The 27,694-nt window shown below is 54.1% G+C and overlaps 1 protein-coding gene across 2 annotated transcripts; it reads left to right on the top strand.

Annotated features, from left to right (window-relative positions):
• The first annotated feature begins 38 nt into the window (after positions 1-38).
• XKR5 (XK related 5) lies at positions 39-27,002 on the top strand. Of its 2 annotated transcripts, none has more exons than XM_045451961.1 (7): positions 39-597; positions 2,506-2,689; positions 11,324-11,508; positions 12,582-12,791; positions 14,710-14,879; positions 20,651-20,762; positions 23,088-27,002. In XM_045451961.1, exons 1-7 carry the CDS (start codon positions 330-332, stop codon positions 24,197-24,199), a joined length of 2,241 nt encoding a protein of 746 aa, XP_045307917.1. In that variant the 5' UTR covers positions 39-329; the 3' UTR covers positions 24,200-27,002. The 2 variants fall into 2 exon arrangements, with proteins under 2 accessions (XP_045307917.1, XP_045307923.1); XM_045451967.1 differs by lacking the exon at positions 39-597 and adding an exon at positions 1,139-1,446.
• The last annotated feature ends 692 nt before the right edge of the window (positions 27,003-27,694 follow it).

Raw genomic sequence — 27,694 nt, 5'->3', positions numbered from 1 at the left:
CTGCGCATTGCAATCTTGGTTAAACCTCAAGCCCATCTGGAAAAAGTGTGAGGACAGAGATGAATTTGAGGGCGAGACGCAGAGGAAGAAGATGCCAGTTAACATCCCCTGTGAAATTTCGAAAAGATCAATTAACGCCTCCAATCCAACGCCATCCACACAAACGCACTCTGACTAGTGGTTAACAGGGCTGTCCTTCAGCGGCCCCCGGAGGCCGTGACCAGTTTAACCGTCTCGTGACCAGCCTACCTGCAGTCACATCGACCACGAAGTACCCTCCAGGGCCCCTTACCAAGTCTGGGCAACGGCAGAGAAACGCTGCTGCCCCTATGGAGAGGCCTCATCTGATTTGTGCTTGCCCACCCAGGCACCAGAAAACTCAGTGCCGCCGCGCCTGGCTAGCAGCCGGGGAGGAACCGGCACGGACCCCGAGCCCCTCCCGCCCCCCGCCGTCGGTTCTGGGGCCGGAAGCCTCCCCGGCTCGGGGGGCGGGCAGGGGAAGGGGCGGGGGCCAGGAGGCGGCCCGGGCGACACGGAGGATGCACGCGGGGGCCTTGGGGCTCTCAGCCCTGCTGCAGGCGGCCGAGGAGAGCGCGCGTGAGTGCCCCACCCCGCGCACCCCTCCTGCCCCCCCCCCCCGACCCTTCCGGTCTCCCGCGCCACCCCTGCCGCGGCGGGCAGCCTGCCCCGGGCCCGCGCTCAGCTCTGCGAGCAGGTGGCACCCCGCCCCCCCCCCCCCCGTCACCGTCCTAGGTGGGACCCCGCGTATGCACGCCCCCCCCCCCCCGGAGCCTGGGCACGTGCATTCCGCCCTTCCCTCCGCAAAAGCCCTTCTGAACTCAGCGGGGGCTGCGGCACGAGTTGTGCCGTGAGCGGGTCTGATCGCGCCCCACTCTCCCGGGCCCGGGCCGGCCTGGGGGTCTCGGCGGCGGGGGAGGCGTCCGCGTGGCCCCGGGAGACAGGGGGTCCGCCGCGGGGTGCAGGACCGGGCCAGACGCGGCCTGCTGGGGGCAGACGGTCCCGCCATGCAAGATGGCAACACCGTTTAGCGCCTTTGCAGTTTGAACTTGTAACTCTTTCGGCGCCGCGGAGGAGGCCCCGCCCACTTCCGCCAGGCTCCGGGCAGAGGCTTCAGCGGGGAGGCGTGGGGTTTAATGGGGCCCCGGCCTCCAGACCCCAGGAGCCCCGCGCCCTTCGCGGCACGCACGCGTTTGGTGACCCCGGCCCGCTCCGGCTCTCGGCCTTCCCCTTGGGAGCGAGTTGTTGCCTCCGGGTCGGCGGGGTCTCAGCTTGAACCGCTGTCCCTGTGGGTCCCTCTGTGGCGTCCCCGCTGCGCTGTTTCAAAGGCGCTTTGGCCACGCACCCGGGAGGAGCCCGAGTGAGGCCTGCTGCAAATGTCCCGGGTCCAGCGCCGCGACAAGCAGGCATCAGACACAGGACCCCCATGTCAGTACCCACCCTCGGTGGTCCCGCAGACCTTGGTCCCTCCTTCCCGCCCAGCCAGGAACAAACTAGGGCCACAGCGTTGCTGGACCTAGGCAGGGCGGTGACTCCTCCTGAGACCCAGAGACTTTGTACCGGAGACCCTGTTTGCCTCGGTGGGACGAGGGGGTGGGGAGCAGGAAGCCCAGGGTGGTCGCAACTCCCAGACAGAGCCTGGGGGGGGGGGGGGGGGCAGGGAATAGCCGCTCTGCCCCCTCGGTCCAGACCTGCAGGGTCCTGTCTGGACCTGGGGCAATTCCACTACAGTTCACAGCATTATGTGCCCATAAATCCATCTTAAACTTTAGTATTGGAAAACGCAAGCAATGATCATATAAAATGATTATAGTGAATTAGTGTATCTACTTGCCCTGGAAGCTTCAAGCACCACCACCGCCCCCCCAACTTCATTGACTGAGACTGCAGATCCCAACCTAGATTTGTCTAACTCTCCTCTGTTACTCTACCCTAGCATCCTCAAATATTAAAAAAAAATAAATCCCCAAAGAGGAGGATTCGCATTTAAAAAAAAAATTTTTTTTTAATGTTTATTTATTTTTGAAGGAGAGAGAGAGAGCATGAATGGAAGAGGGGCAGAGAGCAAGGAAGACACAGAATCCCAAGCAGACTCCAGGCTCTGAGCTGTCAAGAGCCCCAGGTGTGGCTTGAACTCATGAGCAGTGAGATCATGACTGAGTCAAAGATGCTTAACGACTGAGCCGCCCAGGTGCCCTGAGGATTAGCACTTTTTAATGCACACGGTAGGGGCCAAGTATTTGGTGTGTGCTGTCCTCTGCAACCCGACAGCCCCTCTGTGTGACCATGTGTCTGATCTCTGGGGTCCGCTGGAACTTCCTGGTGCCCTCACTCCACCTCACCCCTGTCCAGAACTCTGGCGGGCTCTGCCGGCTCCTGGGCTGGGCCGAGTGGAGAGCCCTTTGAGTTTTGGGGATGCAGGGTTGGCGGTCATTCGTTCCTCCTCCAGCCTTCCATTCACCCTCGTCTTTCCTCTTTCGTCTGCAGGCCTCTGCTCCGTGGTTTACTACTTCATCACGGGACAGCCCCTCTGGGGGTGGCTGGCCCTTTCTGTGCTGCTGCCTGGCTTCTTGGTCCAGGGCCTGAGCTATCTGTGGTTCCGAGCAGATGGACATCAAGGTCATTGCTTGTTGGTCATGCTACACCTGCTTCAGCTCGGCGTGTGGAAGCGGTAAGAACAGGCAGCCTCCTTTCACCTCTGGAGCCTGATTTCATACATGCAGTAGGAGTGGACATTGTCTGCCCTTAGGGTCGTAAAAGTTCAGGGCTGGGAAAATGCTCAAGACCACCGCTTTGAACCCTTGCTCTGATACGGGCATCCCCTCTTCCAGCTGGCCCTTCCTTGAGCATCTCTATCATCAGAGGGCTCCTTCCAGAAGCAGCTGTGACTCTTTGAAAGCTTTTTCTTTGCTTTGGCTGAATTCTGTCTTGCTCTTGTTTCCATTTGTTGGTCAAGGCTTTGGAGCCGTAGAAAGTGACGGGCTTCGGGAAGTTGCATTTAAGCCCCTACTACCTTAGGTGAGGAAGGTGATGTAGATTTAACCACAGACTAGGCAGTAGGACTGGCCTCGTTACGTTTGCATCAAGGCTTCATTTCAGGATGAAGCCATTTGGGAGCTAGTTTTTTGTTTTTGTTTTTTCCCACAAAAAAGCAGCCTCAATGGACCTAGTTAGTGCCCAATAGCCTTACCTGTGGTTCACCTCTGCAGGTAAGATACTGTTTTCCCTGGGAGTACCTCGATACCTGGAGGGTCAGGAGCGATCTGGCAGGGAATTTAGGTAAATGGCAAATTTCAGCTCTTAGCCACCTCATAATCCCATAGCTGCCAGGAATTTTTTTAAAAACGGGAGATAGGGGCGCCTGGGTGGCGCAGTCGGTTAAGCGTCCGACTTCAGCTCAGGTCACGATCTCGCGGTCCGTGAGTTCGAGCCCCGCGTCGGGCTCTGGGCTGATGGCTCAGAGCCTAGAGCCTGCTTCCGATTCTGTGTCTCCCTCTCTCTCTGCGCCTCCCCCATTCATGCTCTGTCTCTCTCTGTCTCAAAAAAATAAATAAATGTTAAAAAAAAAAAAAAAACGGGAGATGGGGCTCCTGGGTGGCTCAGAAGATTAAGCACCTGACCCTTGATCTCAGCTCAGGTTATGATCTCATGGTTCGTGGGTTCAAGCCCCGCATCGGGCTCTATGCTGACAGCACGGATTCTGTCTTTCCCTCTCTCTGCCCCTTCCTCTCTCTCCTTCTCTCTCCCAAAATAAATAAACTTTTTTAAAAAGAGAGAAAAGTTCGGGGATCATACCAGTGAAGCCATGCAGCTCAAGTGTTCATTAAGTTATAGACGCCAAGGATTGGAAGGGTATTCAGGAAGTCAGTGCGAGTTTGAGATCTTGGGCTGTGCTTCTGGAGGCTGTGGGTGGTTTATGCCTTCAGCCTTCCCCCAAGGCTTTCTCTGGAGGAGCTGAAATAAGTTTTCTGATTTCTCTGCTGAGTCTGAAGAGGGAATGATTCCTCATAGGGAAATCAGTCTCAGAAAGGAATGACTCCTTTCCACCCAGTGCAGGATCTCGAATAGGACGTAGCGGGCGCTTCTAGTAAGGACGTTAAGCAACTGCCCCAAATTTCACTGGGCCGCTCACAGCTGGAGCCCTCCGTCTCTGAAGGCACCAAAAGCACATTTGCGGCCACGGCAGTTTTGCCCAAAGCTGGGCCTTTGTGTTCAAGGCCTTTGTGCTGGGCACCATCCACCATAGTGGGTATTTTCAGCGCCTTCCCTCAGCCCAGCCTGGTAGGAAACCCGTTAAGGGCTGCGGTGCCCTGTAGGTCCTCACGTATGTGACCTTGAGGTTAGATAACCGAACATTTGATAATTCAAAAGGAGAGTTCAGTGAATGCCAGTCACTTGAGAGAAGCTTCCAGAATAATTGTCCGATAAATCTGCTTTCTGGGGCTGTGTGGGGACCCTTGGGCCCATCCGATCCAGTGTTTTCTTCAGGGATGGGGCTGGGTCAGGCCCACGACACTCTGCTGGTGTCGCCTGTGATTCCGGATTCTTTTCTCCCCCATGCTCCCTCAACATTTCGTAAGTGGTGCTAAGAGTTTCTGGTACACACTAGTGTTTTTAAACACTAAAATGGATAAGGGAAGAGAGTCATGAAAGTGAGACCTCAGGAGAGACAACTTGTCATCTGTATCTCTTTTTATTTTAAAAAAGCTAAGTTTAAAGGGAATTTTTAAAAACCCACATAATTTACAGGGGCGCCTGGGTGGCTCAGTCGGTTAAGCGTCTGGCTTCGGCTCAGGTCACAATCTCGTGGCTTGTGAGTTCGAGCCCTGCGTCGGGCTCTGTGCTGACAGCTCAGAGCCTGGAGTCTGTTTCAGATTCTGTGTCTCCCTCTCTCTCTGACCCTCCCCTGTTCATGCTCTGTCTCTCTGTGTCAAAAATGAATAAATGTTAAAAAAAATTTAAAAAAAAACCACATAATTTACAAGGACAAAATAAAAAGACATGAGAAAAGCCAGGAAGAGGAACGATAATGCTAGAAAACAGGACAGAGTGAAAACAGACAGTTGTTCACGGTGAGCCACAAATTTGACTCCCTGTCTCATAAACAGCCCGTGCAAGCAGAAGCTATGAGCTTTGCCGTGTTTCCGAGATCCAAACACACAAACAGAAATCCACCTCCATAGAAGAAAGCTTCGAAAGGAGAAGTAGAAAGCAGCCATTCTGCATCTCATCCTGGATGGGCCAGTTGGGTTTCCAGAGAGAAAGCTGGGTGAGGTGGGGTCCTTATTCTAAGTCTACCCTAAATTTTGCAAGACTGTCTTAAAGCCTGTGAAGAGGCCTTTCAAGAAAAAGTGCAGTTTTCCGAAGCACCTGTAGGGGGAGCCAAAACAATTGCATTTGGCACAATCCTGACTGGCCTTTAAGAATGGATCACACTTTAAGTGACTTTATAACCTAATGCAGAAGAATCTGCTAAGAACAGGAAAACTAAGAAAACACAAACCTCTTGAAGCAAAGTAGCTTATGAAAAATACAAGAGCTTAAAACATATATGTATTTTTTTATTCCAAATGATATATACTATATTGATGGGAAGTCTGATTCTATTCAAGTGACCCTGACATTTGTGATCCTTTGTTTAAACAAAACCAGCCACTTTTCTCCATTTAGCTTTTACATTTCCACTGTGATGATACATGTTGCGGACATCTTTTTTAAAAAATGTTTAAGCCTGTGAATCCATTTGGAACCTCAGCATGAAACAATGGAGGACTGTGTAACTCATCCCAACCTTAGGACCTGTCCTGGCTTAGAAATTTTTCTTTAACGGAAGCTACAAGTTCTTAAAAGGGAAGTTGAGGTGAATTTTAAGGTTACGTATATTTAAAAGTAGGTAAAATACAGCCATGCTCAACCTCCCTCGTCATCAGGGAAATGGGAATCAAAACCGCCAAGAGGTACCGCATCACACCTGTCACGATGGCTAAAATTAACACAAGAAACAACACGTGTCGGCGAGGATGTGGAGGAAGGAGAACCCTCTTGCGCTGCTGGTGGGAACGCAGACCAGAGCGGCCACTCTGGAGAACAGGATGGATTTTCCTCCACAAGTTCAACAGGATTACCGTGTGGCCCAGCAATTGTACTTCTGGGTATTTCCCTAGGAAATTGAACTCCAAGGAGTTGAAAGCAAGGTCTGGAAAAGATATTTGCATGCCCGTGTTCATGGCAACATTATTCGCAATTGCTAAAACAGGAAGGACCACCAAGCACAGCAAGTCAGCAGATGAATGGCTGAGTGGAATGTGGTTTACACACCTGATGGAGTATTATTTAGTCCCTAAAAAGAAGGAAATTCTTCAGTGCTACAACATGGATGGGTCTTGAGGACTTTATGCCAAGTAAAATCAGGCAGTCCCCAAAGGGTAAATAGTGTGTAATCTACTTATATGAGTCATGTAGAGACGGAAAGTCGAATGGTGTTGCCAGGGGCCGGGGGACAGGAGGGCATGGGGAGGTTAGTGTTTAATGGGTGCAGAGTGTCCGTTTTACAAGATAAAAAGGTTCTGAGGGTGAATGGTGGTGATGGTTGCTCAGCGTTATGAATTACTACAAATTATTAATGATCTATCAAATTATAGTGTTAAATTCTATTACTTTAATCATTTAAAAAACTTTTTAATGCTTATTTATTTTTGAGAGAGAGAGAATGAAAGCAGGGGAGGGGCAGAGAGAGTGGGGGAGACAGAGGATCCAAAGTGGTCTCTGTGCTGACAGGAGAGAGCCAGATGCGGGGCTTGGACTCGCGAACCCTGAGATCATGACCCGAGCCAAAGTCAGACACTTAACCGACTGAGCCACCAGGCGCCTCATATATTAATGGTATATATTAGTGGTATTAATTATTAATACCACTGAACTGTACAGTTAAAATGGTTAAGGTGGCAAGTTTTATGTGTATTTTACCCCAATTTAAAAAAAGATTTAAAAGAAATATAGCCATAGCCATGACCTCAAGCTGCTCGCTATCTCAGGTTTAACATCGCCAAAAAGTGTGAAAGTGGAGAGAAGTGTGCGTACTCTTCGAGCTTGTAGGCCTGTGACAGACTATTCTGGATGAGGTGGATATGTATGACTTTCTACTTAAGCTGTTACTGAGGACAGAGCACAGCTTGCTGGGAAACTTCATTCCCAAGGCCTGCGTTAGCTGAACTACTACTGTCTTTCCAAAGGTCAGTTTAAAGCGTTTGTTCCTGACGCAACTAGAAATCTCACACCATCACCAACACAGCTCGACCCGCCCAGTATGCATTTGTTCACACTCGGTGACGTGTGTGATGAAAGGGTCTAGATACCCATGATTGAGATGGGGTCTCTGAGGCCTGGCTGGGGACATAACCGAAAGCCGGGAACTCAGAAGAACAGAGAGAAGGTGTTCGCAGCCCTGGGGGACAGCCTGGGGGAGGCTCCCGCGGTAGCAGTGGCTGTCGGCCGGTTGGGCACCAGCCACGGATCATCACCGGGAACTCCTTAAAAACCCAGTCGTCCATCTGTGCCCGGACCCACATCACAGCACAGCAGATTGTCTGTGATTCTCCAAACGCACCTGTTTAACCAGAAAATCTGAGCCTGGAGCCCAGCAACTGTACTGAAACAGGCCTCCAGGTGACTAGAGTTCAAGTTTGAGAACTGGGTGCTGGCGAGGGAGCCCTAGTGTCAGGGCCGAGGAGGTGGCCGACCCAATCCGCCTGGACGCAGAGGCCCGGCCCACCCAGCAGACAGCTTCCAAGGCACATGGAGAGGCAGAAGGGCTCGCTCAGATGCTGTGCTTGGTCAACTAGCACTTTGCCATAATGTGAGCACAGGCAAGAATTTTCTAGATGGGAGACCGATTGGGCTGGGTCCCGCAGGGACTTGTCACTAGGGAAGGAATTTGGGTTCTACCCTCCAGGCGTCTGAGACCCATTGGAAAGGTGTAAGCAAAGGACACACACGGTCAAATGAGGCACTTAGGGAGATGGCTGTGGGGACAGTAAAGGCAAAGGGACATGCTGGGGAGAGACCAAAGGCCGGCAGGCTGCGGGAAATCCGGGCAAGAGCGAGGGGGACCCAGATGGAGGCATCAACCCCAGGGACGGAATGTGACGGGAGCTACTGACCAGTCCTCTTCCTGCCCACGGCCGCCCCCACCTGGCCTCAGCTCTGACCCTGGGCATCCCCGACGGCTTTCCAGTGATCTGTCTGACTTCCAGACTCTGTGATGGCATCCAGATCCCCGTTCGGAACACCAGGTGGACTGCATTCCCCCTGGCTGTTCTTTATTTCTTAGAAACAAAACCCAAACCCTCAGCTAGACCCGAACAGGCTCCTGCTGGCCGGCCCCTGCCTCACTGCTCCCGTCATGCAGCCGCCCTTTCAGGGGCCCTCTTCAGCCCACCAGCCCACAGACGCTCTCTTAGACCCCGCTCCCGGGCTGCTTGTCCAAGGTGCATGCACCGCTCCTTTCCTGAGAGCCCTCTCTGACCACGTCCCCGGTCCCCGGACTGGTTCCAACACGAACCACCATTCACACTGCTCATTTCCACAGGATTTTCTTCCGGCTTAAACGTTCCAGGTGTACGTGGCTTCTTTCCCCGGCTGAGCCTTGGGCTTCTAGAGAACATCTTTCCTTTCCTTTTGTGCCTCCTGTTAGCTCCAGCAGGTGGTGAAAGCCCAATGAAAATGCTCCTTGAACTAGTGAAGGCTTCGGGGACAGATGATTCAGGACTGAAAGGGAAGCTATAATCCCCTGATGTTTACAGTTGTGGCTTTCTTTGTTGTTGTTTTCTTACCATTGTGTTCCTGTCAGAGGTCACAGCTTCAAAGGCGCAGTAAGAAATCAGTCCGATCCAGGATTCCCAATCGTGAAAAAGGAAAACTTTTCCTTAAGCATCTCTCCTGGGCCCTCAGGACCGTGAATAAGGCTGTTTCAAAGAGGAGCCCCATCGGCCCTGACCGTGGACATGTTGGCCAGAGATGACAGGGAGGCTTGTGGCCTGCGGCCAGCGCCCCCGGGAGCTCCTTGGAGAGGAGCTTTTCAGGTGATGTGAAGGTGTGTCGTGCTCTGAGCTAGGAGCAGGTAAATTGAAATGACTTCCGGTTTTTCTGAACTCGGACAAGACAGGCTCGCGTCCCTCTAGAGTTGGTGGACACCTGCTACAGTCAGGTGTCCTGCTCATGAGGGAGGGACACTGGTGCACGGGGGAGACCCTTGTGTGGAAGCCCAAAGTCCACGGCGCCCGGTGGTAAAGGATGGTGATCCATATCAGCGTGCAGACAGCTTTCGTAACAGGGCAGTATCGGCAGAGGTTTCTGGGACGGGTTTATGGAAAACAGGAACGGGAGCGTTTCCTGATTTATTTTCTTCTGTGTTGGTTGCTTTTCGTGCACCGTAGGAAGGTCGCCCAGCCTGGGGGAGCCAGTGTGTCCCCAGGGCCTGTGACCGCGGAGTCTTGCGGACCGCTGGGGACTGGCCTCCCCTTCTTGCTGTCCTCTGGGCCAGGCCCGACTCCTGGGACCAGGCAGTTGGCGGTCGGAGGTCTCCAGACCCGCAGCGTCCTGTTAGCTTTGTGCACTTGATGTTGGCCGCTGTGCGGTCCTTTCGGAAGCTTGCCCTCCTCGCTTCCTGCTTCTGTCCTCCCAGCCTGGCCTGCCTTCTTCTTCTCGTGCAGGCCTCTCAGTGGGAACGGTCCCCAGGGTTCTGTCCTTGGGCCACTGCTGTCTGTGTGCCTCTGTGTGCCGTGTCCCCGTCCTCAGATGCCTCCCGTCTGAGGACGGCATATCCTCCCGGCCCGTCAGGCGTCCCCCCGGAAACTCTGGCTTGTTTCTGTCCGGAACACGCCGTGCAGCAGCTCCCTTATCCGTCACCAGGTCCCCGGCCACCCCCCAGATCTCCTCCAGCTGCTCCCTGCTTCCCACCCCCGTTCTCTGTTCTCACTCAAGCCTGCAGCTGTTATTGCTGGGACTAGTAGACGAGCGGTCTTCCTGATCTTTCTTTCTGCAGCTCACACGACACCTACACACGTACTTGTAAGGGCCTGGAAGGGTGGCTTACAACAGACACCTGTTTCCTCAGTCCCGGAGGCTGCAAACCCAAGATCAAGTTGTCCGCACATTCGGCTCGTGGTGAGGCCTGGCTTCCTGGCTCGCGGTCGTCTTGCTGTGTGTGCTCACATGGCCTGGCCCCGGTGCATGTGAGCAGAGGCTCAGAGAGTGGTCGCTGTTCCTCTTTTCGTGAGGGCACTCCTCCCATCATGGAGGCCACCTCAGCACCTCACTGAAAACTAATTACCTCCCGGAGGCCCCGCCTCCTAAAACCATCACACTGGGGGCTGGAACTTCAGCCTAGGGATTCTGGAAGGACACAGACATTCAGTCCATCACATACACACAGGAACACGGTCAGCCATACCCCAAACACCACACACACAGGTCTGCCGAGTCCTTTTTCCAGGGCAAAATCCAAACCCCATGACCTGAAATTCAGGGCCTGAGCTACCTCGCAGGGCCACCAGAGCCCCACCTTCCCGTCACCTTCCAGGCGTCTCTCTTGCCCGGTCCCCAGCGAAGCACCCCCCCCCACACACCGTCCTTCCTTATTCAGCTCTGTGCCCGTCTCAGTTTCAGAGGCGCACAAAGTTCCACGTTCTGTGAGGACGAGGACGAGAGTTCTCTCATTTCTTTATGCTCTAAAGCAAGGACAGCATGGTGTCTTGCAATATGCATTTGTTGGGTGAATTAATTACCATCCCAGCAGGTCCTGGGGTGGAAGACGCAGGCCGGGGTTAGCTCCACGCCTCACAGGGCTCTGAGCAGTCCCCAGCCAGCCTGTCGGGTCCAGGCTCCCGTCATGCCACCCCCGCCCTCCCGGCCACCCGTGAAGAGCAGTCACCCACCGTGGCACCTGAGTGAGACCTGCCCGCTTCAGCGTGGTGTTCTCTAGAATGCCGCATGGGAGGGGCGCCTCCGTGGCTCCGTCGGTCAAGCGTCCGACTCAGGATTTTGGCTGAGGTCATCATGTCATGGTTTGTGAGTTCAAGCCCCGCGTCGGGCTCTGTTCTGACGGTGCCGAACCTGCTTGGATTCTGTCTCCCTCTCTCCCTGCCCCTCCCCTGCTCATGCTCACTCGCTGTCTCTCAAAAAAATGTACACATGTATTAAAACAAAATTTAGGATGCTGTATATGATAGGCCAGAAAAGGGGGTGAGGCATCCTGTTAAAGCTGTCACAGTCTGACTCTGCACCCCGAGCCCTCGCTCATCCTTAGGCACTGGGACGCCGCATCCACCGCTCTACAGAAGGAGCGGGAAGCCTCCAGCCGAGGCCAGCTGCTGCTGCAGGAGGCCGACCTGTCCGCCCTCCGCCTCCTGGAAGCCCTCCTGCAGACCGGGCCCCACCTGCTCCTCCAGACGCATGTTTTCCTCGCCTCGGACTTCACAGATGTTGTGCCAGGTGAGACACATCCAACCCCGAGCGCAGACCCCCCGACTTCCCCAGGGGAGTTACAACGGATGCCTTACTTAGAAAAAACTTGCAACCCAAATCGGCCCCTGCTTGGGAGGATTAGGGCCGCCCATGCTCCCTGGCATGAGATGGCAGCTAAAACAGGTGTCTGTTTGAGGTTGGCTTTCTTCGTGGGGTCAGTCCACAAGGCAGAAATTGCGCGAAGTCACATGACCCAGACGTGCCTTGGGAAGGAACCACACGCTGCTCCTCAGGGGCATCAGTGCCTCGGTTTCTCCCGTGTCCTCAGGCCCTGGCCTAACTTGACACAGCCAGAGGCCTAACCGTCCAAGAACAAGTCTGGCCCACGAAACGTCACCAGTGTTACCAGTCAACGTTTTCTGTGGCATCGGCTCTCTCTCTCTCTCTCTCTTTTTTCTCCTGGTCACTTCTTGATTCTCTGCCAGCCTCCTCCTCCTCCTCCCTCTTTGCTGAGCGCCCACATTTGTATGTGCTTATACGAAGTACCTAAAACTCAAGGCTGTGCCGTCCTTCTGTCCATCTTTATCGTGGGGCCTGGCACGATTTGTGTTCTGGCTTTATTTCTCTGACTAACCCCCCACATGAAGGAACACTGGCTACAAGAAAACACTCCCCACACGTGTCCCGCACGCCTGTCACGCTGCCAAAAGCTGGGACCAGAGAGAGAGTTTGCCCAGCAAAGTACGTTTGGGATGGAGCTCCCTGCTCAGGAATTCTCCTACAGCTGCTTCGTTACCAACAGAGCTCGGACAGAGGGCTGCAAGGATCAGTGGCCCGGGCTCTTTTCTTAAAGGGCTTAGAAAGGAAGGGCCCCACTCGCTTGCCAGGAAAGAGCACGCACTGGGCTGTGCAGAGGAACCAGAGGAACCGCCTCCCGTGCGTCCTCATTTCTTCCTGGGCGTGTGTGCTCGTGTCTGTGCACAGAGTTGCCGCACTCCCCGCCCATCCGGGTGCTGGGTTCGGGATGCCCCGTGAGCAGCCGGGCCGTATGGGGACGTGAGACGGCCCACAAATACTGGTGTTGTCGGCTTGCCTTCCAGGCGTGAGCGCCCTGTGCTCCTGGTCCGCGCTGTCCTGGGCCCTGGTGTGCTATGCCTGCTTCATGGGCTTCGTGAAGCCGGGTCACGTCTTCACACCGTGGGCCGCCCTGCTCTGCCAGCAGCTCTGGAGGATGGGCATGGTGGGAGCCCGCGTCCTGAGTCTGGTTCTCTTCTTCGGAGCTCACCGCGTCTGGGTTTTAGTGTTTGGAGGTAAGCAGGGCGAATGCTGTGGCTGGCTGTTGCTGTGTGTAACAGACCACCCCGGAACATAATGCCTTTTGGTTTTTTAAGTTTTTTTTGGATGCATTTTATTTTATCCCCCACCATTTATTTATTTATTTATTTATTTATTTATTTATTTATTTTTATTTATTTATTTTTTAACTTTAATCCAAGTTAGTTAACATGTAGTGTAATAATGATTTCATGAATAGAATTTCGTGATTCATCACTTACATATAAAGAACTTAATGCCTTAAAGTAACCATTCACGACCATCATCCCCAGTTCTGGGGGGCCCCACTGGGCACCTGGGGGGTTCTTGCTCAGGGGGGGCCTCAGGTGGGTGCTGTAGGATTCATAAGGAGGCTCCACTGGGCTGGCCGCACAGACGGTGGTCTCGCTCTCACGGTGGGTGCCCGCATGCCCTTTCTCTCCAGCAGAGCGGCCTGGGCTGTGGACAGGGTGGCGGGGGTTCCAAGAGAAAGCAGAGGGAAGCTGCCGGTCCCCTTCAGACTGGCCGAGCGCTGGATCAGCACAGCTTCTGCTGTATTCTGCCCGTCAAAGTAGTCATGGCCAGCCTAGAGTCAAGAGCACGGAGGAGTAGACTCCACCCCCCGTGAGGGTATGGGGAGGGGGCCGCATATGGCGCTTCTCTCTGGAGACACACTCCCGTGGCTTAGATAGCCCAGTCTTCAGCCCGGCCAGCTCCAGACCACAGCTGCAGCCGCTGTGAGAGCTCCTCGAAAGACCATGTCCTGTATCACGCCTGAGATCTTTTCTGTAGAAAAACCGGAGGGAGGTGTAGGGTTCCGCTTGTCCTGACCTAACACAAAAATGTACAGTGCCCAGCTTCTGACCGCCCTCCGTTTCTTCTGAATGCTGATTTTGGACATCTTCTCTGTTTCAAATAGGGCATCTCCACTGGGCTCACCTGTCACCCCCCTCTCTCAGTCTAGGTACGTGGATGTGAGAGTGACTATGGGGTCTGCCTGACCCTGCGGGAGCCCTGCGGGGGTCTCGGTGTCCCCACCAAGCAGAGGTATCTCTTCTGGCCATCAGGCAATGCACTCTGTAAGAAGGAACAGTGTACTCATGTTTTAAGAGAACAGGAGACACTGACAGATATTTACACTGAAGCCTGGAACAAACATTAATACACCTGTTGGCAGGAAGGAGAAATTTTTGAAAGAAATTGTGCTCCTAGAGAGAGATGATCTTTTTTATTCATTTTTTTAAAACAAATTCAGCTCAAACTTCAGTAAGATATTATTCATCTTAAAATAGGGGAATAAAAATTATAGCTGGACCACATACAGATCTTTCCTTTGGATGCAGATGTTTTCACCTCTTGAACTAGTAATTTAAACAATAGTGAGCCAGGGGTGCCTGGGTGGCTTATCAGTTGGTTAAGCAGCCAACTATGGCTCAGGCCCTGATCTCACAGTTCCTGAGTTCAAGCCCCCATCAGGTGCGCACGAGACCCACTTCTGTCTCTCTCTCCCTCTCTCTCTGCCTCTCGCTCACTTGCACCCTCTCTCAAAAAAAAAAAAAAAATAGTGAGCCATGAGGTTCATAACAGCCTCCTTAGGCACCTCCTGGAACTGGAAGAGAGTCAGTACATAGTGTTTGGGAAGTGTCCTTGAAGCTAGCCTTTGTGTGCTTGTCCCCAAATTAGTTCAACTACCTTTTATGAGGATCAGATGAGATACTACGGGCAAAGACAAAAGCTGCTGGTTTTCTGTGCCCTGTGAATCTCTCCTGGGTTGTGATCTCTCCTCTGGGATGCTGAGTCAGGTGTGGTCAGGACAGAGAGGACGGCTCCGAGCCCCGGGTCTCCATGTCCGTGCCCCTCCCCCTCCCCGGGTCCCCTCCGGGACCCTGACTTCCACGGCCTGCCTCCCTCCAGGTGCCCACTGGCTGGTGATGACCTTCTGGCTTGTGGCACAGCAGAGTGACATCATCGACAGCACCTGCCATTGGAGACTGTTCAACCTGCTCGTGGGGGCCGCGTACATCCTCTGCTACCTCAACTTCTGGGACAGCCCTTCCAGAAACCGGATGGCCATGTTCTATACGGCAAGTGGGGCAATGATGGCTTTCTTTACTGCTAATGTTACAAATTTCATATGTATAGAGTGCACGCGGGTGTAAGTGTGTGCATGCAGGCGTGTGTGTACTTGTGCATGCACATCTACTGAAGGAGGAATAGCTTGGTCTTAGGAAAAATTCTAAAAGGAATCACTGTCGTGACAGTGACAGGCTCTATAAATCGCAATCTGACCTCCAGTTTTTCCTACGTGGTTAATGTAGTAAGAACTGTGTTTTTTGGACACTGTCTACATCTGATAACTATAATCACAGCTCACCTATGTCAATGTCATATACACAGCGTCCTAGTAGCTCTGTCATTACTGAGTTCCAGGCGTGTTCCTAGGACGGTGGGAAAACCACGATAGTGACAGAATGCCTGTCATTGGGCCGCTTCTAGCCCAGTAGAGGGGATGGGCTCCATTCCCAAATAACTGAACGACGAGGCAGAACGTGGGTAAATCCTGGAGGACCAGCGGTCTGAACTCACGAGTATGGTGGGGATCACTTCCTGTCGGATGAGCAGAGGCGCCCTTTCTAGAAGGTGGAAGTTTAGCTGCATTGCAAAGAGCAACGGAGAGAAAATGCGGCCAGCGCCTCAGAGCACCGGTTTTGGAATCAGGCACTTTCTGTGGGACCGTGGTTCGCCATTTACTGTCACCAACCCACTTGGCCAAGGATTGAAACACCCTGAGTCTGTTTTTCCATCGCACATTAGGAGCAAGGTCTCTCAGCGTGGCTGTGATAATTTTATAAGATCCACCTACTTCTCAGGGCCCCCAGTGAAGATTAAATACCTAACCTGGCACCGAATAACCAACACGTCGTGGCCATTATTGATGATAGAAAGGGAAAGAGACTTTCAGGGGAGCGGACCCTCTAGGACGGAGCTGTGAGCAGAAGGAAGGTGTCCAGGAGACAGCGGTGGTGTGGTCACCTCCTGCTTTTAGGGGAGCCCCGAACGGCTTATCAGCCCTGCAGGCTACGGGGTCCACAGACGGTGAGGATGCGTGGTGCTGGACAAGTTATAGAGCCGCTCCAGGCCTCGACCTCCCCGTCTGAGAACCAGGAATAACGGTACCCATGTCGCTGTGCGGGAAGAGGGAGGGTGTGCAGAGCAGTCCATGCCCCTGCGGGTGTGGCCGATAAGCTGGCAGCATCCAGAGAGAGGTCACCTGCGTGGCTGTGTCACAGTCACACCTTCGCCAGCCTCGCCCCTGGAGTCTGAGAGGCTGCTACGTAAGAAGGGAAAGGAAAACTCGGTCCTTCCCAGCCCACTTACTCTGTCACTGGGCCCGCGGGCAAGGGCAATTAAGCGGGAAAGACAGAAGGTGGACAGTCCTGAGGTGCACATGTATTTATCGTCCAGCCCCCTTGCTCTGCCTCACAGACCTCTGCAGGCTTATCACAGCTAGGGACTCCACCCACGGAGGTGACCAGGCACGTCCAGGGCCACAGGCTGGCCAGCGAGGTTGCCCAGGCCGCGCCCTGATCCCTGGGCGTCTGGTCCCAGCCTCCTGCCAACACCCCTCAAATGTCAGGCCTGCCATCTGTCCTTTCTTGGACCGCCTTCCCCAACAGGCGCCTTCCTGGGAAAGAGACACGGGTCCTGGCCCCCACGGAATGTCACTCCTTTGGGGTAAAGTGCAGTGTCGGCAAAGAGAATGTTAATGCTGCCTCCTCGTCTGTTGTTGTTATTCCAAAAGCCGAAAGAGTACAGAGTACTTGGGAGTCCACTTGCTAAGGGGGGTGGGCCTGGGGGCTTGGGGTAGCTCTGGTTTTCAATGGCTAATGGCTTTGCTTAAATCATGGAAAGCTGTCTCCAAGGTCAAAGCAGGAACTTCTACAATTCTTCTCTCATTGATTCGCTCAACAAGAGTACGAAGCATTTGGGGGCGCCTGGGTGGCGCAGTCGGTTAAGCGTCCGACTTCAGCCAGGTCACGATCTCGCAGTCCGTGAGTTCGAGCCCCGCGTCGGGCTCTGGGCTGATGGCTCGGAGCCTGGAGCCTGTTTCCGATTCTGTGTCTCCCTCTCTCTCTGCCCCTCCCCCGTTCATGCTGTCTCTCTCTGTCCCAAAAAAATAAACGTTGAAAAAAAAAAAGAGTACGAAGCATTTGTAATCTTGTAGGTTCTGTGCCACGATGTGTTCCTGTCCCCCTGTGACCTCCTGTTCTCATCTTCCAACCCTGGGAATCGTAACGGAATCCTTAGGAATAGCTAACGGTTCGGGCAGGATCATCCTGCACCAGCCGCTGTTCTAAGCTCATTAACTGTCTTTATTTCTCACAACGCCGGGTGAACCGAAACCCATTTTACAGATGCAGAAACTGAGGCATAGAATGGCCAGGCATCTAGTCAGACAGAGGCAGATTCAAATCCAGCTGGTCTGCTGCTACAAGGCCAGCTGTGGCCGGGCAGGGCAGCCAGGAGCGTTTGAGCTGGAAAGGCCTCGGGCCTCTGTGCGACCCCTTCTCAGCCTGGGCGATTGTCACAGGCGCTCAGGGAGCCTCTTCGAGGTAGATTCCCAGGTGCCTTGTCAGGGATTCCAGCCAACAGGTGTGAGTGGGGCCCTGGAATCAGCGTTTGAGAAGCCGCATCACGTGGTGCTGATGTTCGGTGTCATCGAGAACCATTCACCTTAACTTCTCCCTCCCACGGTGGAAGCCGGCCCCTGGGTGACATGTGACGGGGAAGCCAGGTTTGCCCTGGTTCACGTGTCATCGATTCGCTCACCTGAGCCTGCACACGCGGCTTCCTCCGTGCGCCAGAAATGGATTCAGATGCCGGGGTGTGCAAAAGTCGACTCTCAGCGGCCAGAGACACAGACCCGTGAATGCAACCACGGGGGCCAGAGAAATGACGTCACCAGACCCCCTCAGGAGTACGGAGGCTGAGGGAGGAATGCCAGAGAAGGCTGTACGAGATGTGACCTTCGAGCCGGGTCTCGGGAGATGAACGTGGCCTGAAGGCGGCGAGGGCTCAGGAGCATTTGAGGCAAATGCGACAGAAGCCAAATAAAGAGTGTCAGGGACATACGTGTGGTGGTGTGGAAGAAACTAGTTAATGCAGCGAGGGGCGCCTGGGGGGCTCCGTCGGTTAAGCGTCCGCCTCTGGCTCAGGTCATGATCTCACTGTTTGTGAGTTCGAGCCCCACGTCGGGCTCTGTGGGGACAGCTCGGAGCCTGGAGCCTGCTTTGGATTCCGTGTCTCCCTCTCTCTCTGCCCCTCCCCTGCTCGTGCTCTCTCTGTCTCTCCAAAATAAATCAATATTTTTAAAAATTAAAAAGTAAATAAAGGCAACGAAAATAGAGCTAAGGAAGCCCACCGCAACAGGGAAGAGGGTCCAGCAGAGCCCACCTCAGTCCGTTTGTGCGGACGTGACTGCGCATTTTAAAGGGAAGATGGGGACGCGGAGGGGCCGTGTGAGCAGGGTCAGGGGAAAGGAAATTTATCAAAGGTGGGAGAGAGGTGGTTAATGGGACTGTGACATCTGGTGTTCTGCTTGGCGTTTATCTGGCGGAGGCGCCCACTTCTCGTATCTGGATGACAGAAAGCTGTAGTTCATGCAAGTGAGAGCGAGCCCCGCCCCGCCCCCACGCCCCCGGGGGGCCTGGAGGGTGATCTTGAATGTTCAAGGCTCAAAGAAACCGTCCTTCTGGATTGCAGACGATTTACACCTCAGAGACGCAGACAAAGGATTTGTATGCCGAAGCTTGCTTGCTTGCTTTTTTTTTAAATTTATTTTGAGAGAGACAGAGACAGCCTGAGCAGGGGAGGGGCAGAGAGAGAGAGAGAGAGAGAGAGAGAGAGAACCCCAAGCAGGCTCCACACTGTCAGCTCAGAGCCTGAGGCGGGGCTTGAACTCACAAAACAGTGGGATCACGACCGGAGCCGAAAACAAGAGCCGGACGCTCAACCGACTGAGCCACCCAGGCACCCCTACACTTACAAGCTTTATAAAGCAACAGGTCCAAGAGGGGGTTCAGGGGCTACCGGCCTTTCACCAGATTTCAGCTGGAACGAAGAGGAAGTCTTCCAAGCAGCATTGCTTCCTTGGGCAGAAACGGGACCAGGGCCAAGGTCCTCACCCTCGGGACACAGCCTTGAGGGGCTAGGAACTGTGTCAGTGTTCGTTCAGGTCTCTCAACGTGTGTGTTGGGGACCCCCCCCCACAGATTGCATGGGGCCCACCTGCACTGCTGAGGGACCTGGTCTTTACTCAGTGTACTGATTCAAACGCTAACCTCTTCTGGAAACGCCCTCACGGACACACTCCGGAATACTGTTTTACCATCCGGGCATCCAGACAGCATCCAGGCAGGCTGGCCCATCACATCTGCCATTACGGTCTCCCGTAATGGCCATCACATCTCCCACCATGCGGTGGGAACCGCATGTTGGAGGGTTACTCTGGAAAGGAGACTTCAGGATGCGCTATAAACAGAATCGCCCACACTGTCAGGGAATGGGGTCTCGATGGCCCTGGGTTGAGATGGGGCTGTCTCGAGGTGTGTTGGGGGAGATGACAAGGTCTGCTCTGTAGGTGAAACAGATCGCCCGGCAGCGGTGTGGAGGAGTGATTGTGGACAGGGAACAAAGGACCCGGACAGGAAACCATAGGACCCGGATAGGTAGTGACAGGATCACAACGATGAAGGTGGCAGTGAGGATAGGCAAAACGGCAATGAATTTGAGACAGACATAAGAATTTGGCTCCACAGACCAGATAGCTGACGAGACGTGGTTAATGTAAGGAGCAGAGAGAGACAGACCCCACGGTCTGTGGACTGGGCTGGTGGGTAATGTCATTCAATGCTGCAATATGCCTGCTAGACCTTTGAAACCCTGCTGCCCAGAGCCTAAAGGCCTGGGGAGAGTGGGCATTCTTAGGATTGTTAAGTAGCTCTTAATAACATTTTTAGTTCTTTCCATATTTGACTTTCCTGGAGTTAAAATGGGGCCCATGAATGAGCATGGCAAAGATTCCTAAGACTTTTGGCCTACCAGTATTAGAATTTCTTAATTTCTTAATGCCTCCTGTATAGTATGGGAATGTATCATCTTCTAATTATGTCCAGTTTGTTTACTTATTTTAAGAAATATATTTTAATATATAAAAACTGGCAACCAAAGTTAAGAAGCCAGCCCGGATGGGGGGTACAAAGAGCCTTCTGCAAGAGTGGCCGCCATTTTGGACCGCGGAGGAAGGCTTTCCTTGCTGTTCCCTTGGGCCACGGGCCAAATTCACCTCTAAAGAGGCAAATAATTGAACAAACAATACTAACATTCTTATCAAAGTTTGTGATCTAGCGTACTGGAATTCGATGGCACTATGAGCTCTGCGCATACTTTTATTTATTGCGCGATAAAACTCAGACACACATGCACTCAGCGTGAGAACATGAAATGTATAAAACCGGAAATAAAAGTCTCCTCCCTCAGCCCACCTGACTCCGTGAAGGGAGCCACCGGGCCACGTGGGCTATGCCCTTACCTTGCACGTGCACTTACGATTCTGCAGACATTTTAATGAGCTGCATTGAAAACAGGGAGAATTCCCCCTTTGCCAGAGAAGCTCTCTCAGACCTTGACCCTGCTTCTGTTGGGAGGGGGTGGCCCGGTCAGCCGTGGGGACCCCAGTGGACATTGAGGACAGAGGCTCCAACACTGAAGGACACTGCTGCAGAGTTTAGGGTGAGCGTCCCCGAGGCCACGTGCACCTGACTTTCGGTGCTGACTCTACCTTTCGGTCCCACAGATTATGCTGCTGGAGAACATCGTCCTTTTGCTGTTGGCCACTGACTTTCTCCAGGGGGCCTCCCGGACCAGCCTGTGGACCATAGCTGGAGTCTTGTCTGGATTTCTGATTGGTAAGGCCCCACGTTGCCCTCTCGTTCCCTCCCTCCCCGCCCCCAACTTTTTTCTTTACCATAAACTGACTCCAAGGGCAGGAAGTGATGCTCAGGAGCGTGAGGTGGAGACCAAGGAGTGGAGCTCACTGTGCCTCCGGTTGTGCCCCCACCAGGGCCCCAGACACTGAATGCGGACTTCATCCGGAACCCGAGAAAATCCGGACCCACACTGTAGACTTCTATCAAAAGTGACTCATGGGCGGGGCCTCCTCCCTGGGCTTCTGGCTGGGGTCCAGCACGTGACTGCCCTCTCCTTTCCACCTCAGCATCCCAGCATCGGGGAGCAGAGCAGGGATCCCCAACATGACGCCCCGTGCTGTGTGCCAACAGGAACTCTAGCACGTGGGTGCTGAGTTACCCCCAATTCAGAGCTGAGCAGCGTGGCACAGAGGAAGTTAAATAATGTGCCGTAAGGTCAGACACGGTGTAGGTGGCGGAGCTGGGACTCACACCCTACTCCCATCTGGTGTCTACACGGTGCCTGGCAGTTTCAGATCATCAGCTTGGTTTTGTGAATGAGTGTATGACTCAGAGCACGCCGTGCCTGCCGCGTTAACCTGGCTTCACAGATGGCCGTGAGCTGGAAAGGGAGTTCCTGTCTGCTCTTGGGAAGTGAAAATAAAGGAGGGAGGGAGGAAAGGTGTTTTCATTCTCAGAGTGGTGACCCAGGGCACAGTGACTAGGGAGCTGGGGACAAGGGTCAGCCCCGGGGCTCAGACAGAGACACCTGCCGATCCTTCTCCCCCTCTTTCCGGAGCTGCCCGAACCCCTGACTCCCAAGTGGCCCCGGAGGGCGTCCTCAGTGGGAAGATGGTGAGTGAGCTCTAGTCAAAGGCACACAGGCTTTATAAACCGTTTTTTTTTTTTTTTAATGTATGTTTATTTATTTATTTATTTTTGAGAGAGAGAGAGAGAGTGTGTGAGCAGGGGAGGGACAGAAAGCAAGGGAGACACAGATCAAGCAGGCTCCAGGCTCTGAGCTCTCAGCACAGAGCCCGACACGGGGCTCGAACTCACGAACTGTGAGATCATCACCTGAGGCGAAGCCAGACGCTCAACCGACTGAGCCAGCCAAAGGCCCACAGGCTTTAAAGCTGGCAGCGCTGGGTCACATCTTGAGCGCCCTTGACCAACATTTATTGAGCTCCTACTGTATGCCAGCCTGGGGCCGCAACCCAGAACCCTGCGCATGACATGGCCTGGCCAGAAGGCTACCCATGAAACGTGTGTACTTTGGACTTGGCTGATGAGGGGAGTTACTTCCCCTTTCTGACCTTGGGTGGCTCATCATAAAAGAAGGGTGACCTCTCCCCCACCAGCATCGTGAGAACTCAGAATAGCGGGTAGAAATGGGTTGAGGGGTGCCCACGGCAGAGCCAACACTCACCCCACGGGAATGCTGTCTCCGTTCCCCCGCAGCAGGCCCGCTTTGTTACCCCCCCACGCCTCATCCCCCAGAAGTCCTCGGGGAGAATCCACGGGACCACGTGTCAGCCCCACCTCCACCCCCAGCTCCATCACCCTGCCGTCTGCCAGCCCCTCCGGGGCTTTGACCCCCCGCTCCGGCTTCAGACTTCTTGCTGTTTATAATGAGTGCCCTGAAACCAGGCGCTTGATCTAGTACAACAGGAAACTGGAAATAACGTGGGAGGCTACTGGAATGCTCTGCTAAAGAAATTATTGCCGTCGTCAACACTTCTGATCAAAATAAATCGCACTGACAACAGTGTGATTAAGATGTTTATGCACAGAGGAAGTGTTGCTGCTGCTCATGGAAATTCCTTGATACGGGCTCCTTGATGGCTGTGGTCAGCCTTTCCTTGGGGCTTGTTTTTGAGGTTATCCTGACCACCCCCTCCTCGAGCATTGGAGTCCGTCAGCCGGCGTGTGGATGGTTTTGCCTTCTGAATATTTGTTCCAGTCACTTGAAAGTGAAATGAGCATTTCTACGAGACACCTCACACGCAGCACAAACACACATAACACACTCGTGTGCCCCCCCCCCCCCCCCCATCTAGGGTGCCTCGAGAAGTCATAGAATCAAAGGTTATTGACTTGGCTATTAGGATTTTCAGTTTAGGAATATTTGCAAGCTTGCGTAAGCCAGAGCCTACTTAAATGCCCCCAAAATATCCAGATCTGGTTCTCCAGCAAGAGATCACGTTTGAGATCCCAATTATATTCCTCTGTCCAGAATTCCAGACTCTGGAATTCTCAAGCCGTGGGGAGGATACAGGACTTCAAAGAACATGACCTTATGTTCCTCTTTTTCTTCTTTTCTAGGCAGTATCTCGCTGGTAGTTTATTACAGCCTGCTACACCCTAAGTCCACAGACATCTGGCAGGGCTTTGTGACAGAGGTCCGTGGCACTGCAGTGGGTGATAGAGCGGAGAGAGAATCTTCTCCCCGGGCCTCGGCCACAGCTGGAGAGAGGCCAGGAAGCCCGGGGGACAGTTGTGAGTTAACACATCTGGGTAGGGCCCCTAGCCCACAGTGGGGACCCCCAGAGGGTGGGCTGGAAAGCCAGATCGTTCAGGAAGATTCCTTCCTTGGTCACCATCACTGGCTATTGGTGAAACTTGCCCTCAAAACAGGAAATGTGTCTAAGATCAACGCAGCCTTCAGAAAAGACGGTCCTGGCTTCTTCAGTCCCCCTGAGTGGGGACTGAGCCAACACCGCAACCATCAGATGACGCCCAGGTTTTCCCAGAAGGAGCTCGCATCGTCACCCCACGACGCCCTCTCCTCAGACAAGGGCTGTGAGTCTCAAGTTGTCCAGAAAGCAGAGGCCGACCTGCTGGACACCTCAAGCTACGTCTCTTTGGCCAGCGACAATCCAGACGAAGCTCCTGGCCGGCGGTGGTCAGCTGCACCCAGGGAGGGCAGCCCCAGGGAAGGAGCCGAGGCGGTTTCTCCGCTGCAGGGCAGGGGTGCAGGTGACCGGAGAGGAGGGGCAGGACAGGAGAGCACCACCCTGTACTTTAGTGCCACGGCCGAGGGGGCCACATCCCCACAGCGGGAAGCCGGGCAGGCGACTTCGCAGACACCCCTGTCTGGGAGGAGTTCGGAGCCCTCCGCTCGGCCGGCCACTCGGCCCTTCCCTGCCACCATGGCCAGCATTAGCCCGATCCTGGGCCCGGGCCGCACCGGCAGCTTCCGCCCCAGCACAGGCTTGCCCGGCAGAGCCCTGGGCGGCTCCGAGCGTGGGGGACAGCAGGAGCCCATGGGGGACCCGAATCTTCCCACCATTGCGGGGACACGGATGGCATTACCAGAGGTGAGTCTGAGGCCCGCAGACGAGCCTTGCCTCACATCCACCCCCAAGTGTGAGCCTGCCCACGGGGACTGCGGCGGGAGGGCCCGGCCGAGGACCATGCCAAGTTTCTCCATGTGACCACAGTCCCGGCGGGCAAGGCGACAGGCGGCCGAGTCACGCTGGTCCCTGGGCTTTGACATTTGAGACCGGAGAATCCCAGTTCTACCTCTGCCTTCCGTGTATCCCCCGGACCTGTTTGCACAACTGAAGCATGAACGAGCTGGACCAGATTATTGGCGAGCTCCCCGTACACACGTGTGCACAGAACACACTTTCCTGTCCCGCTGTGGGAGTGGGGCAAGGGGCTTCCCGTCAAAATCAGCCGCTTCCTTTTACCAACGATATGATCCCGATTTTTAAATTTAATTTAACCTTAGTTTCGTTGCGGTGGCTTCCACGAAAGTCAAAGGTAAAGAAAGCCCAGGGTTCCGTTTCATTGTGAGTTCTCGTTACAGTTTGCCTCTGCTGACACGAGGGGATGATCAGTCCCTTAAAAATGTATTCTCCCTGTATCACTTTACGGACCTCCATGATAAGATAATGCAAGCCCTTTCTGGAAGCAGATGAGAAAGCTGTGCTTCTCATCATCAACATAGCGGAAGAATGCAAACGTCATCCTGAGATTCCTTTGGCAGAAAAAAAAAATGCTACGTTCGTTGCTGACCCTGCAGACCCCCGCCCCGCCCCGCAGGCCGGCCAGCCAGCAGCCCGGACGGACCTCACACTCCATTTCCTCTACCCCCACACTTTGCTCCCCGCTCCGTTCCACGGGGGACACTACCTGTGGTCTGGACTCGCCGGGCGAGAAGTGCGGCCGCTGTCCATTTCCTTCTCTATTTCTTTCTCTTCTTCCCCTAAACTGGGCTCTTTGTAGGCAGGCATTCACGTCATTTCTGCAAACCTTCCTTCAGAGCTGGTGTAAAAAGTGCAGGCATAGGGGCCCCTGGGGGACTCAGTGGGTTAAGCGTCCGACCCGTGCTTTCAGCTCAGGTCGTGATCTCACGGTTTGGGGGACGGAGCCCCGAGTCGGGCTCTGCGCTGACAGCACAGAGCCTGCTTGGGATACTCTCTCTCCCTCTCTCTCTGCCCCTACCCCACTTTCTCTGTCTCTCTCTCTCTCAAAATAAAATAAACATTAAAAAACAAGTTTAAAAATTAAAAATAAATTTTTAAGTGCATTCATAAGCCACCGAAGCAGAAGGCGGTCCCCACATGTTTGCATGTGGTCCTTTCTACCTTCACAAACACCTCTGGGTTCAGGGACAGTATTCAAGCCCCAAAGAGGAAGTGTGGTGAGCTGTAGGACCGTCAGCGACCCTGTTGCTGGCTGCGTATTCCAGCGGGACGTAGCAGACGGTGGCTCAGAACTCCTGGTACAACAGGTAACGACAGGGGCCTCAGGCCACCGCCCGGCGGGAGAGTGTCCAAGAAACACCACAGCTGGACAGTAGCTCCAGCCACGCAGACAGGTGGTGCTGAGGACCATTGCAATGGGGGAAAGAGAGAAGTCTACAACTGGGCTCAGCTCCAGAGGCAGCACGGGTGAGTGGGAACCGAGAGTCCAGGAGCAGGGGAGAGGTCAGTGGACGGAAATGTACTGAGGAAGCCCGAGACGTAAGGGAAGGTTCTGACCAACGCAGCCGAACAGGCCTCCTACTGGAGGCAGGCCGGGCCGTTGGACTCTGCCTGGGGGTGGCAGGGTCTGCGGAATCTGCCCATCTACATACAGAAGGTGGTCAGCCATGGAGCATTTGGAGGATTCTTGCTAAAACCGGACACAGCAGAGAGAAACACGCAGGCAGGCCTAGGTGAAAGGCTGACGGGAGGCTGAGTAGGGTTTGGTCAAGGACGGTGTGCATTGCAGCATCGGCGACTGCTCAGGACGATAAAAGGTGCTTTCCGAGCCGGGACTCTGGCCTCCCCCTCCCGTGCCAAGGTCTCGCCGAGGACCGGGTGCCCACACTACCTTGCAGACGCGGTCACGAGGCACAGGGGTCTGCTTCACTGCACTTCTCGTCTTTGTGTTCGGCACAAGTGTGACACTTTCAGAGGGAAGGGCCCAAGCCCTTCAGGTCAAGAGCGTCAGGGGCCACCTGGAATTGAACCAGCTGGGCTCACGACCCCTCACATCGAGGGGGAGTGCACCCTATGGGGGCGGCTCAGTAAGAGGTGGGAGAAGGGGCTCAGGGGACGGGGGCTTTTGTCTCGGGCCACCGTCCGCACATGGCCTCGTCTGCGGCTAATCTTGTACGAGATCGTTGGTTTCCAGCAGAACACGTGGCCTGACTGGGCGCCAGATGGGCTCCCGGATGTCAGAGGCTGACCTTTTCTCACTGGAGTATTAGTAGTAGCTTTACAGCTGCTCGCTAAGCTAAGCATTATATACTGGATCTGTTCTATCCACACCACTGCCTCCGTAAATGGCCATCATCCAGAACATCAAAACTCGTGTGTGTCCCTCCCATAATATTTGCTCCAAGAGCATTTATGTCTGCAGTTGCACCCGCCCGGCTGGTTTTCTGGATTTCTTCCTTCTTATCGCATGAAACCACACTGGATGCGACAAACCACATAGGATCCGTAAACACCACGGACCGGACAAACACTACCTTTACTGCTGTTTCTAAAAAGCAGGGAAAGCCTGAGCCATCCAGGACCTGCTGGAAACTGGGGTGGATTCCCACGTTTCTACAGTGATTGTCAGCTGCTTGCAGTAGACTCTCTAATTCACCTGTTGGCCCTGGTGAGGCCCGGCGGGATGAGTGGTTCCCAGCAAGCACTCATAAACACCTGTGAAGGGGAATTGAATTTCTAGGTTTTTCCGGGATGACTAAGGGTTTTTCCGGGATGACTTCTCATAAACATAGCCTCTGAGTAGCCATTTTGGTTTTGCTTTTCTATTATTTTACTTTTAAAGTAGTCTTTATACCCAGTGTGGTCCTCGAACTCACGACCCCGAGCTCAAGGCCTACATGCTCTATCGACTGAGCCAGCCAGGTGCCCACTGAATAGCCACTTTGGACGTGGGTGTTTGTAAAACCGTTGTCCACCCCCTGCCTTGTTAGCAGAAGACCCAGACCTTCTCAGAAACTGACGTCCTCTCTTATGCTCGCGTGGGGTAATGGGGAGTCCAGCAACAGGACTGTTTGCAGCGATGTGGGCTAGAGTTCCAGAAACTGAGGAGGAATGGGGGAGCAGCCCGGCTTGCTGCTTCTGCCCCCGAGGGGGCACCCAGGCGAGCACTCCAGCTTCAGCCAGTCTGTCCGGTCCGCACCGGGGGCTCTGTGCCGTGGTGACTGGGAGGAAGGGAGCGCCTGGGCCTGGCTCTCCTACCCCCACTGCCTTGGTCAGACCTGTGCTGAGGACGGGGACCCAATGCCGTCTACAGAAGTTGAATTTTTGTCGCTCCCGTAGTTACAAGCTACGGCCGTTGTAAATACGTCTCCTCTCCGTGTCTTCCTCACCCTCATACGAGAGGAGAAGAAAACAGTTATTTCTATCTACCTAGTTGCTTAGATTCTGGGCTGATGGTTACTATCTCTCTGTGATCTCTGAAGGTACTTCTATTACAAA

This window comes from Leopardus geoffroyi, chromosome B1 (assembly GCF_018350155.1).
Source record: "Leopardus geoffroyi isolate Oge1 chromosome B1, O.geoffroyi_Oge1_pat1.0, whole genome shotgun sequence".
Classification (NCBI taxonomy): domain Eukaryota; kingdom Metazoa; phylum Chordata; class Mammalia; order Carnivora; family Felidae; genus Leopardus; species Leopardus geoffroyi.
This window is presented reverse-complemented; position numbering and strand designations above follow the sequence as displayed.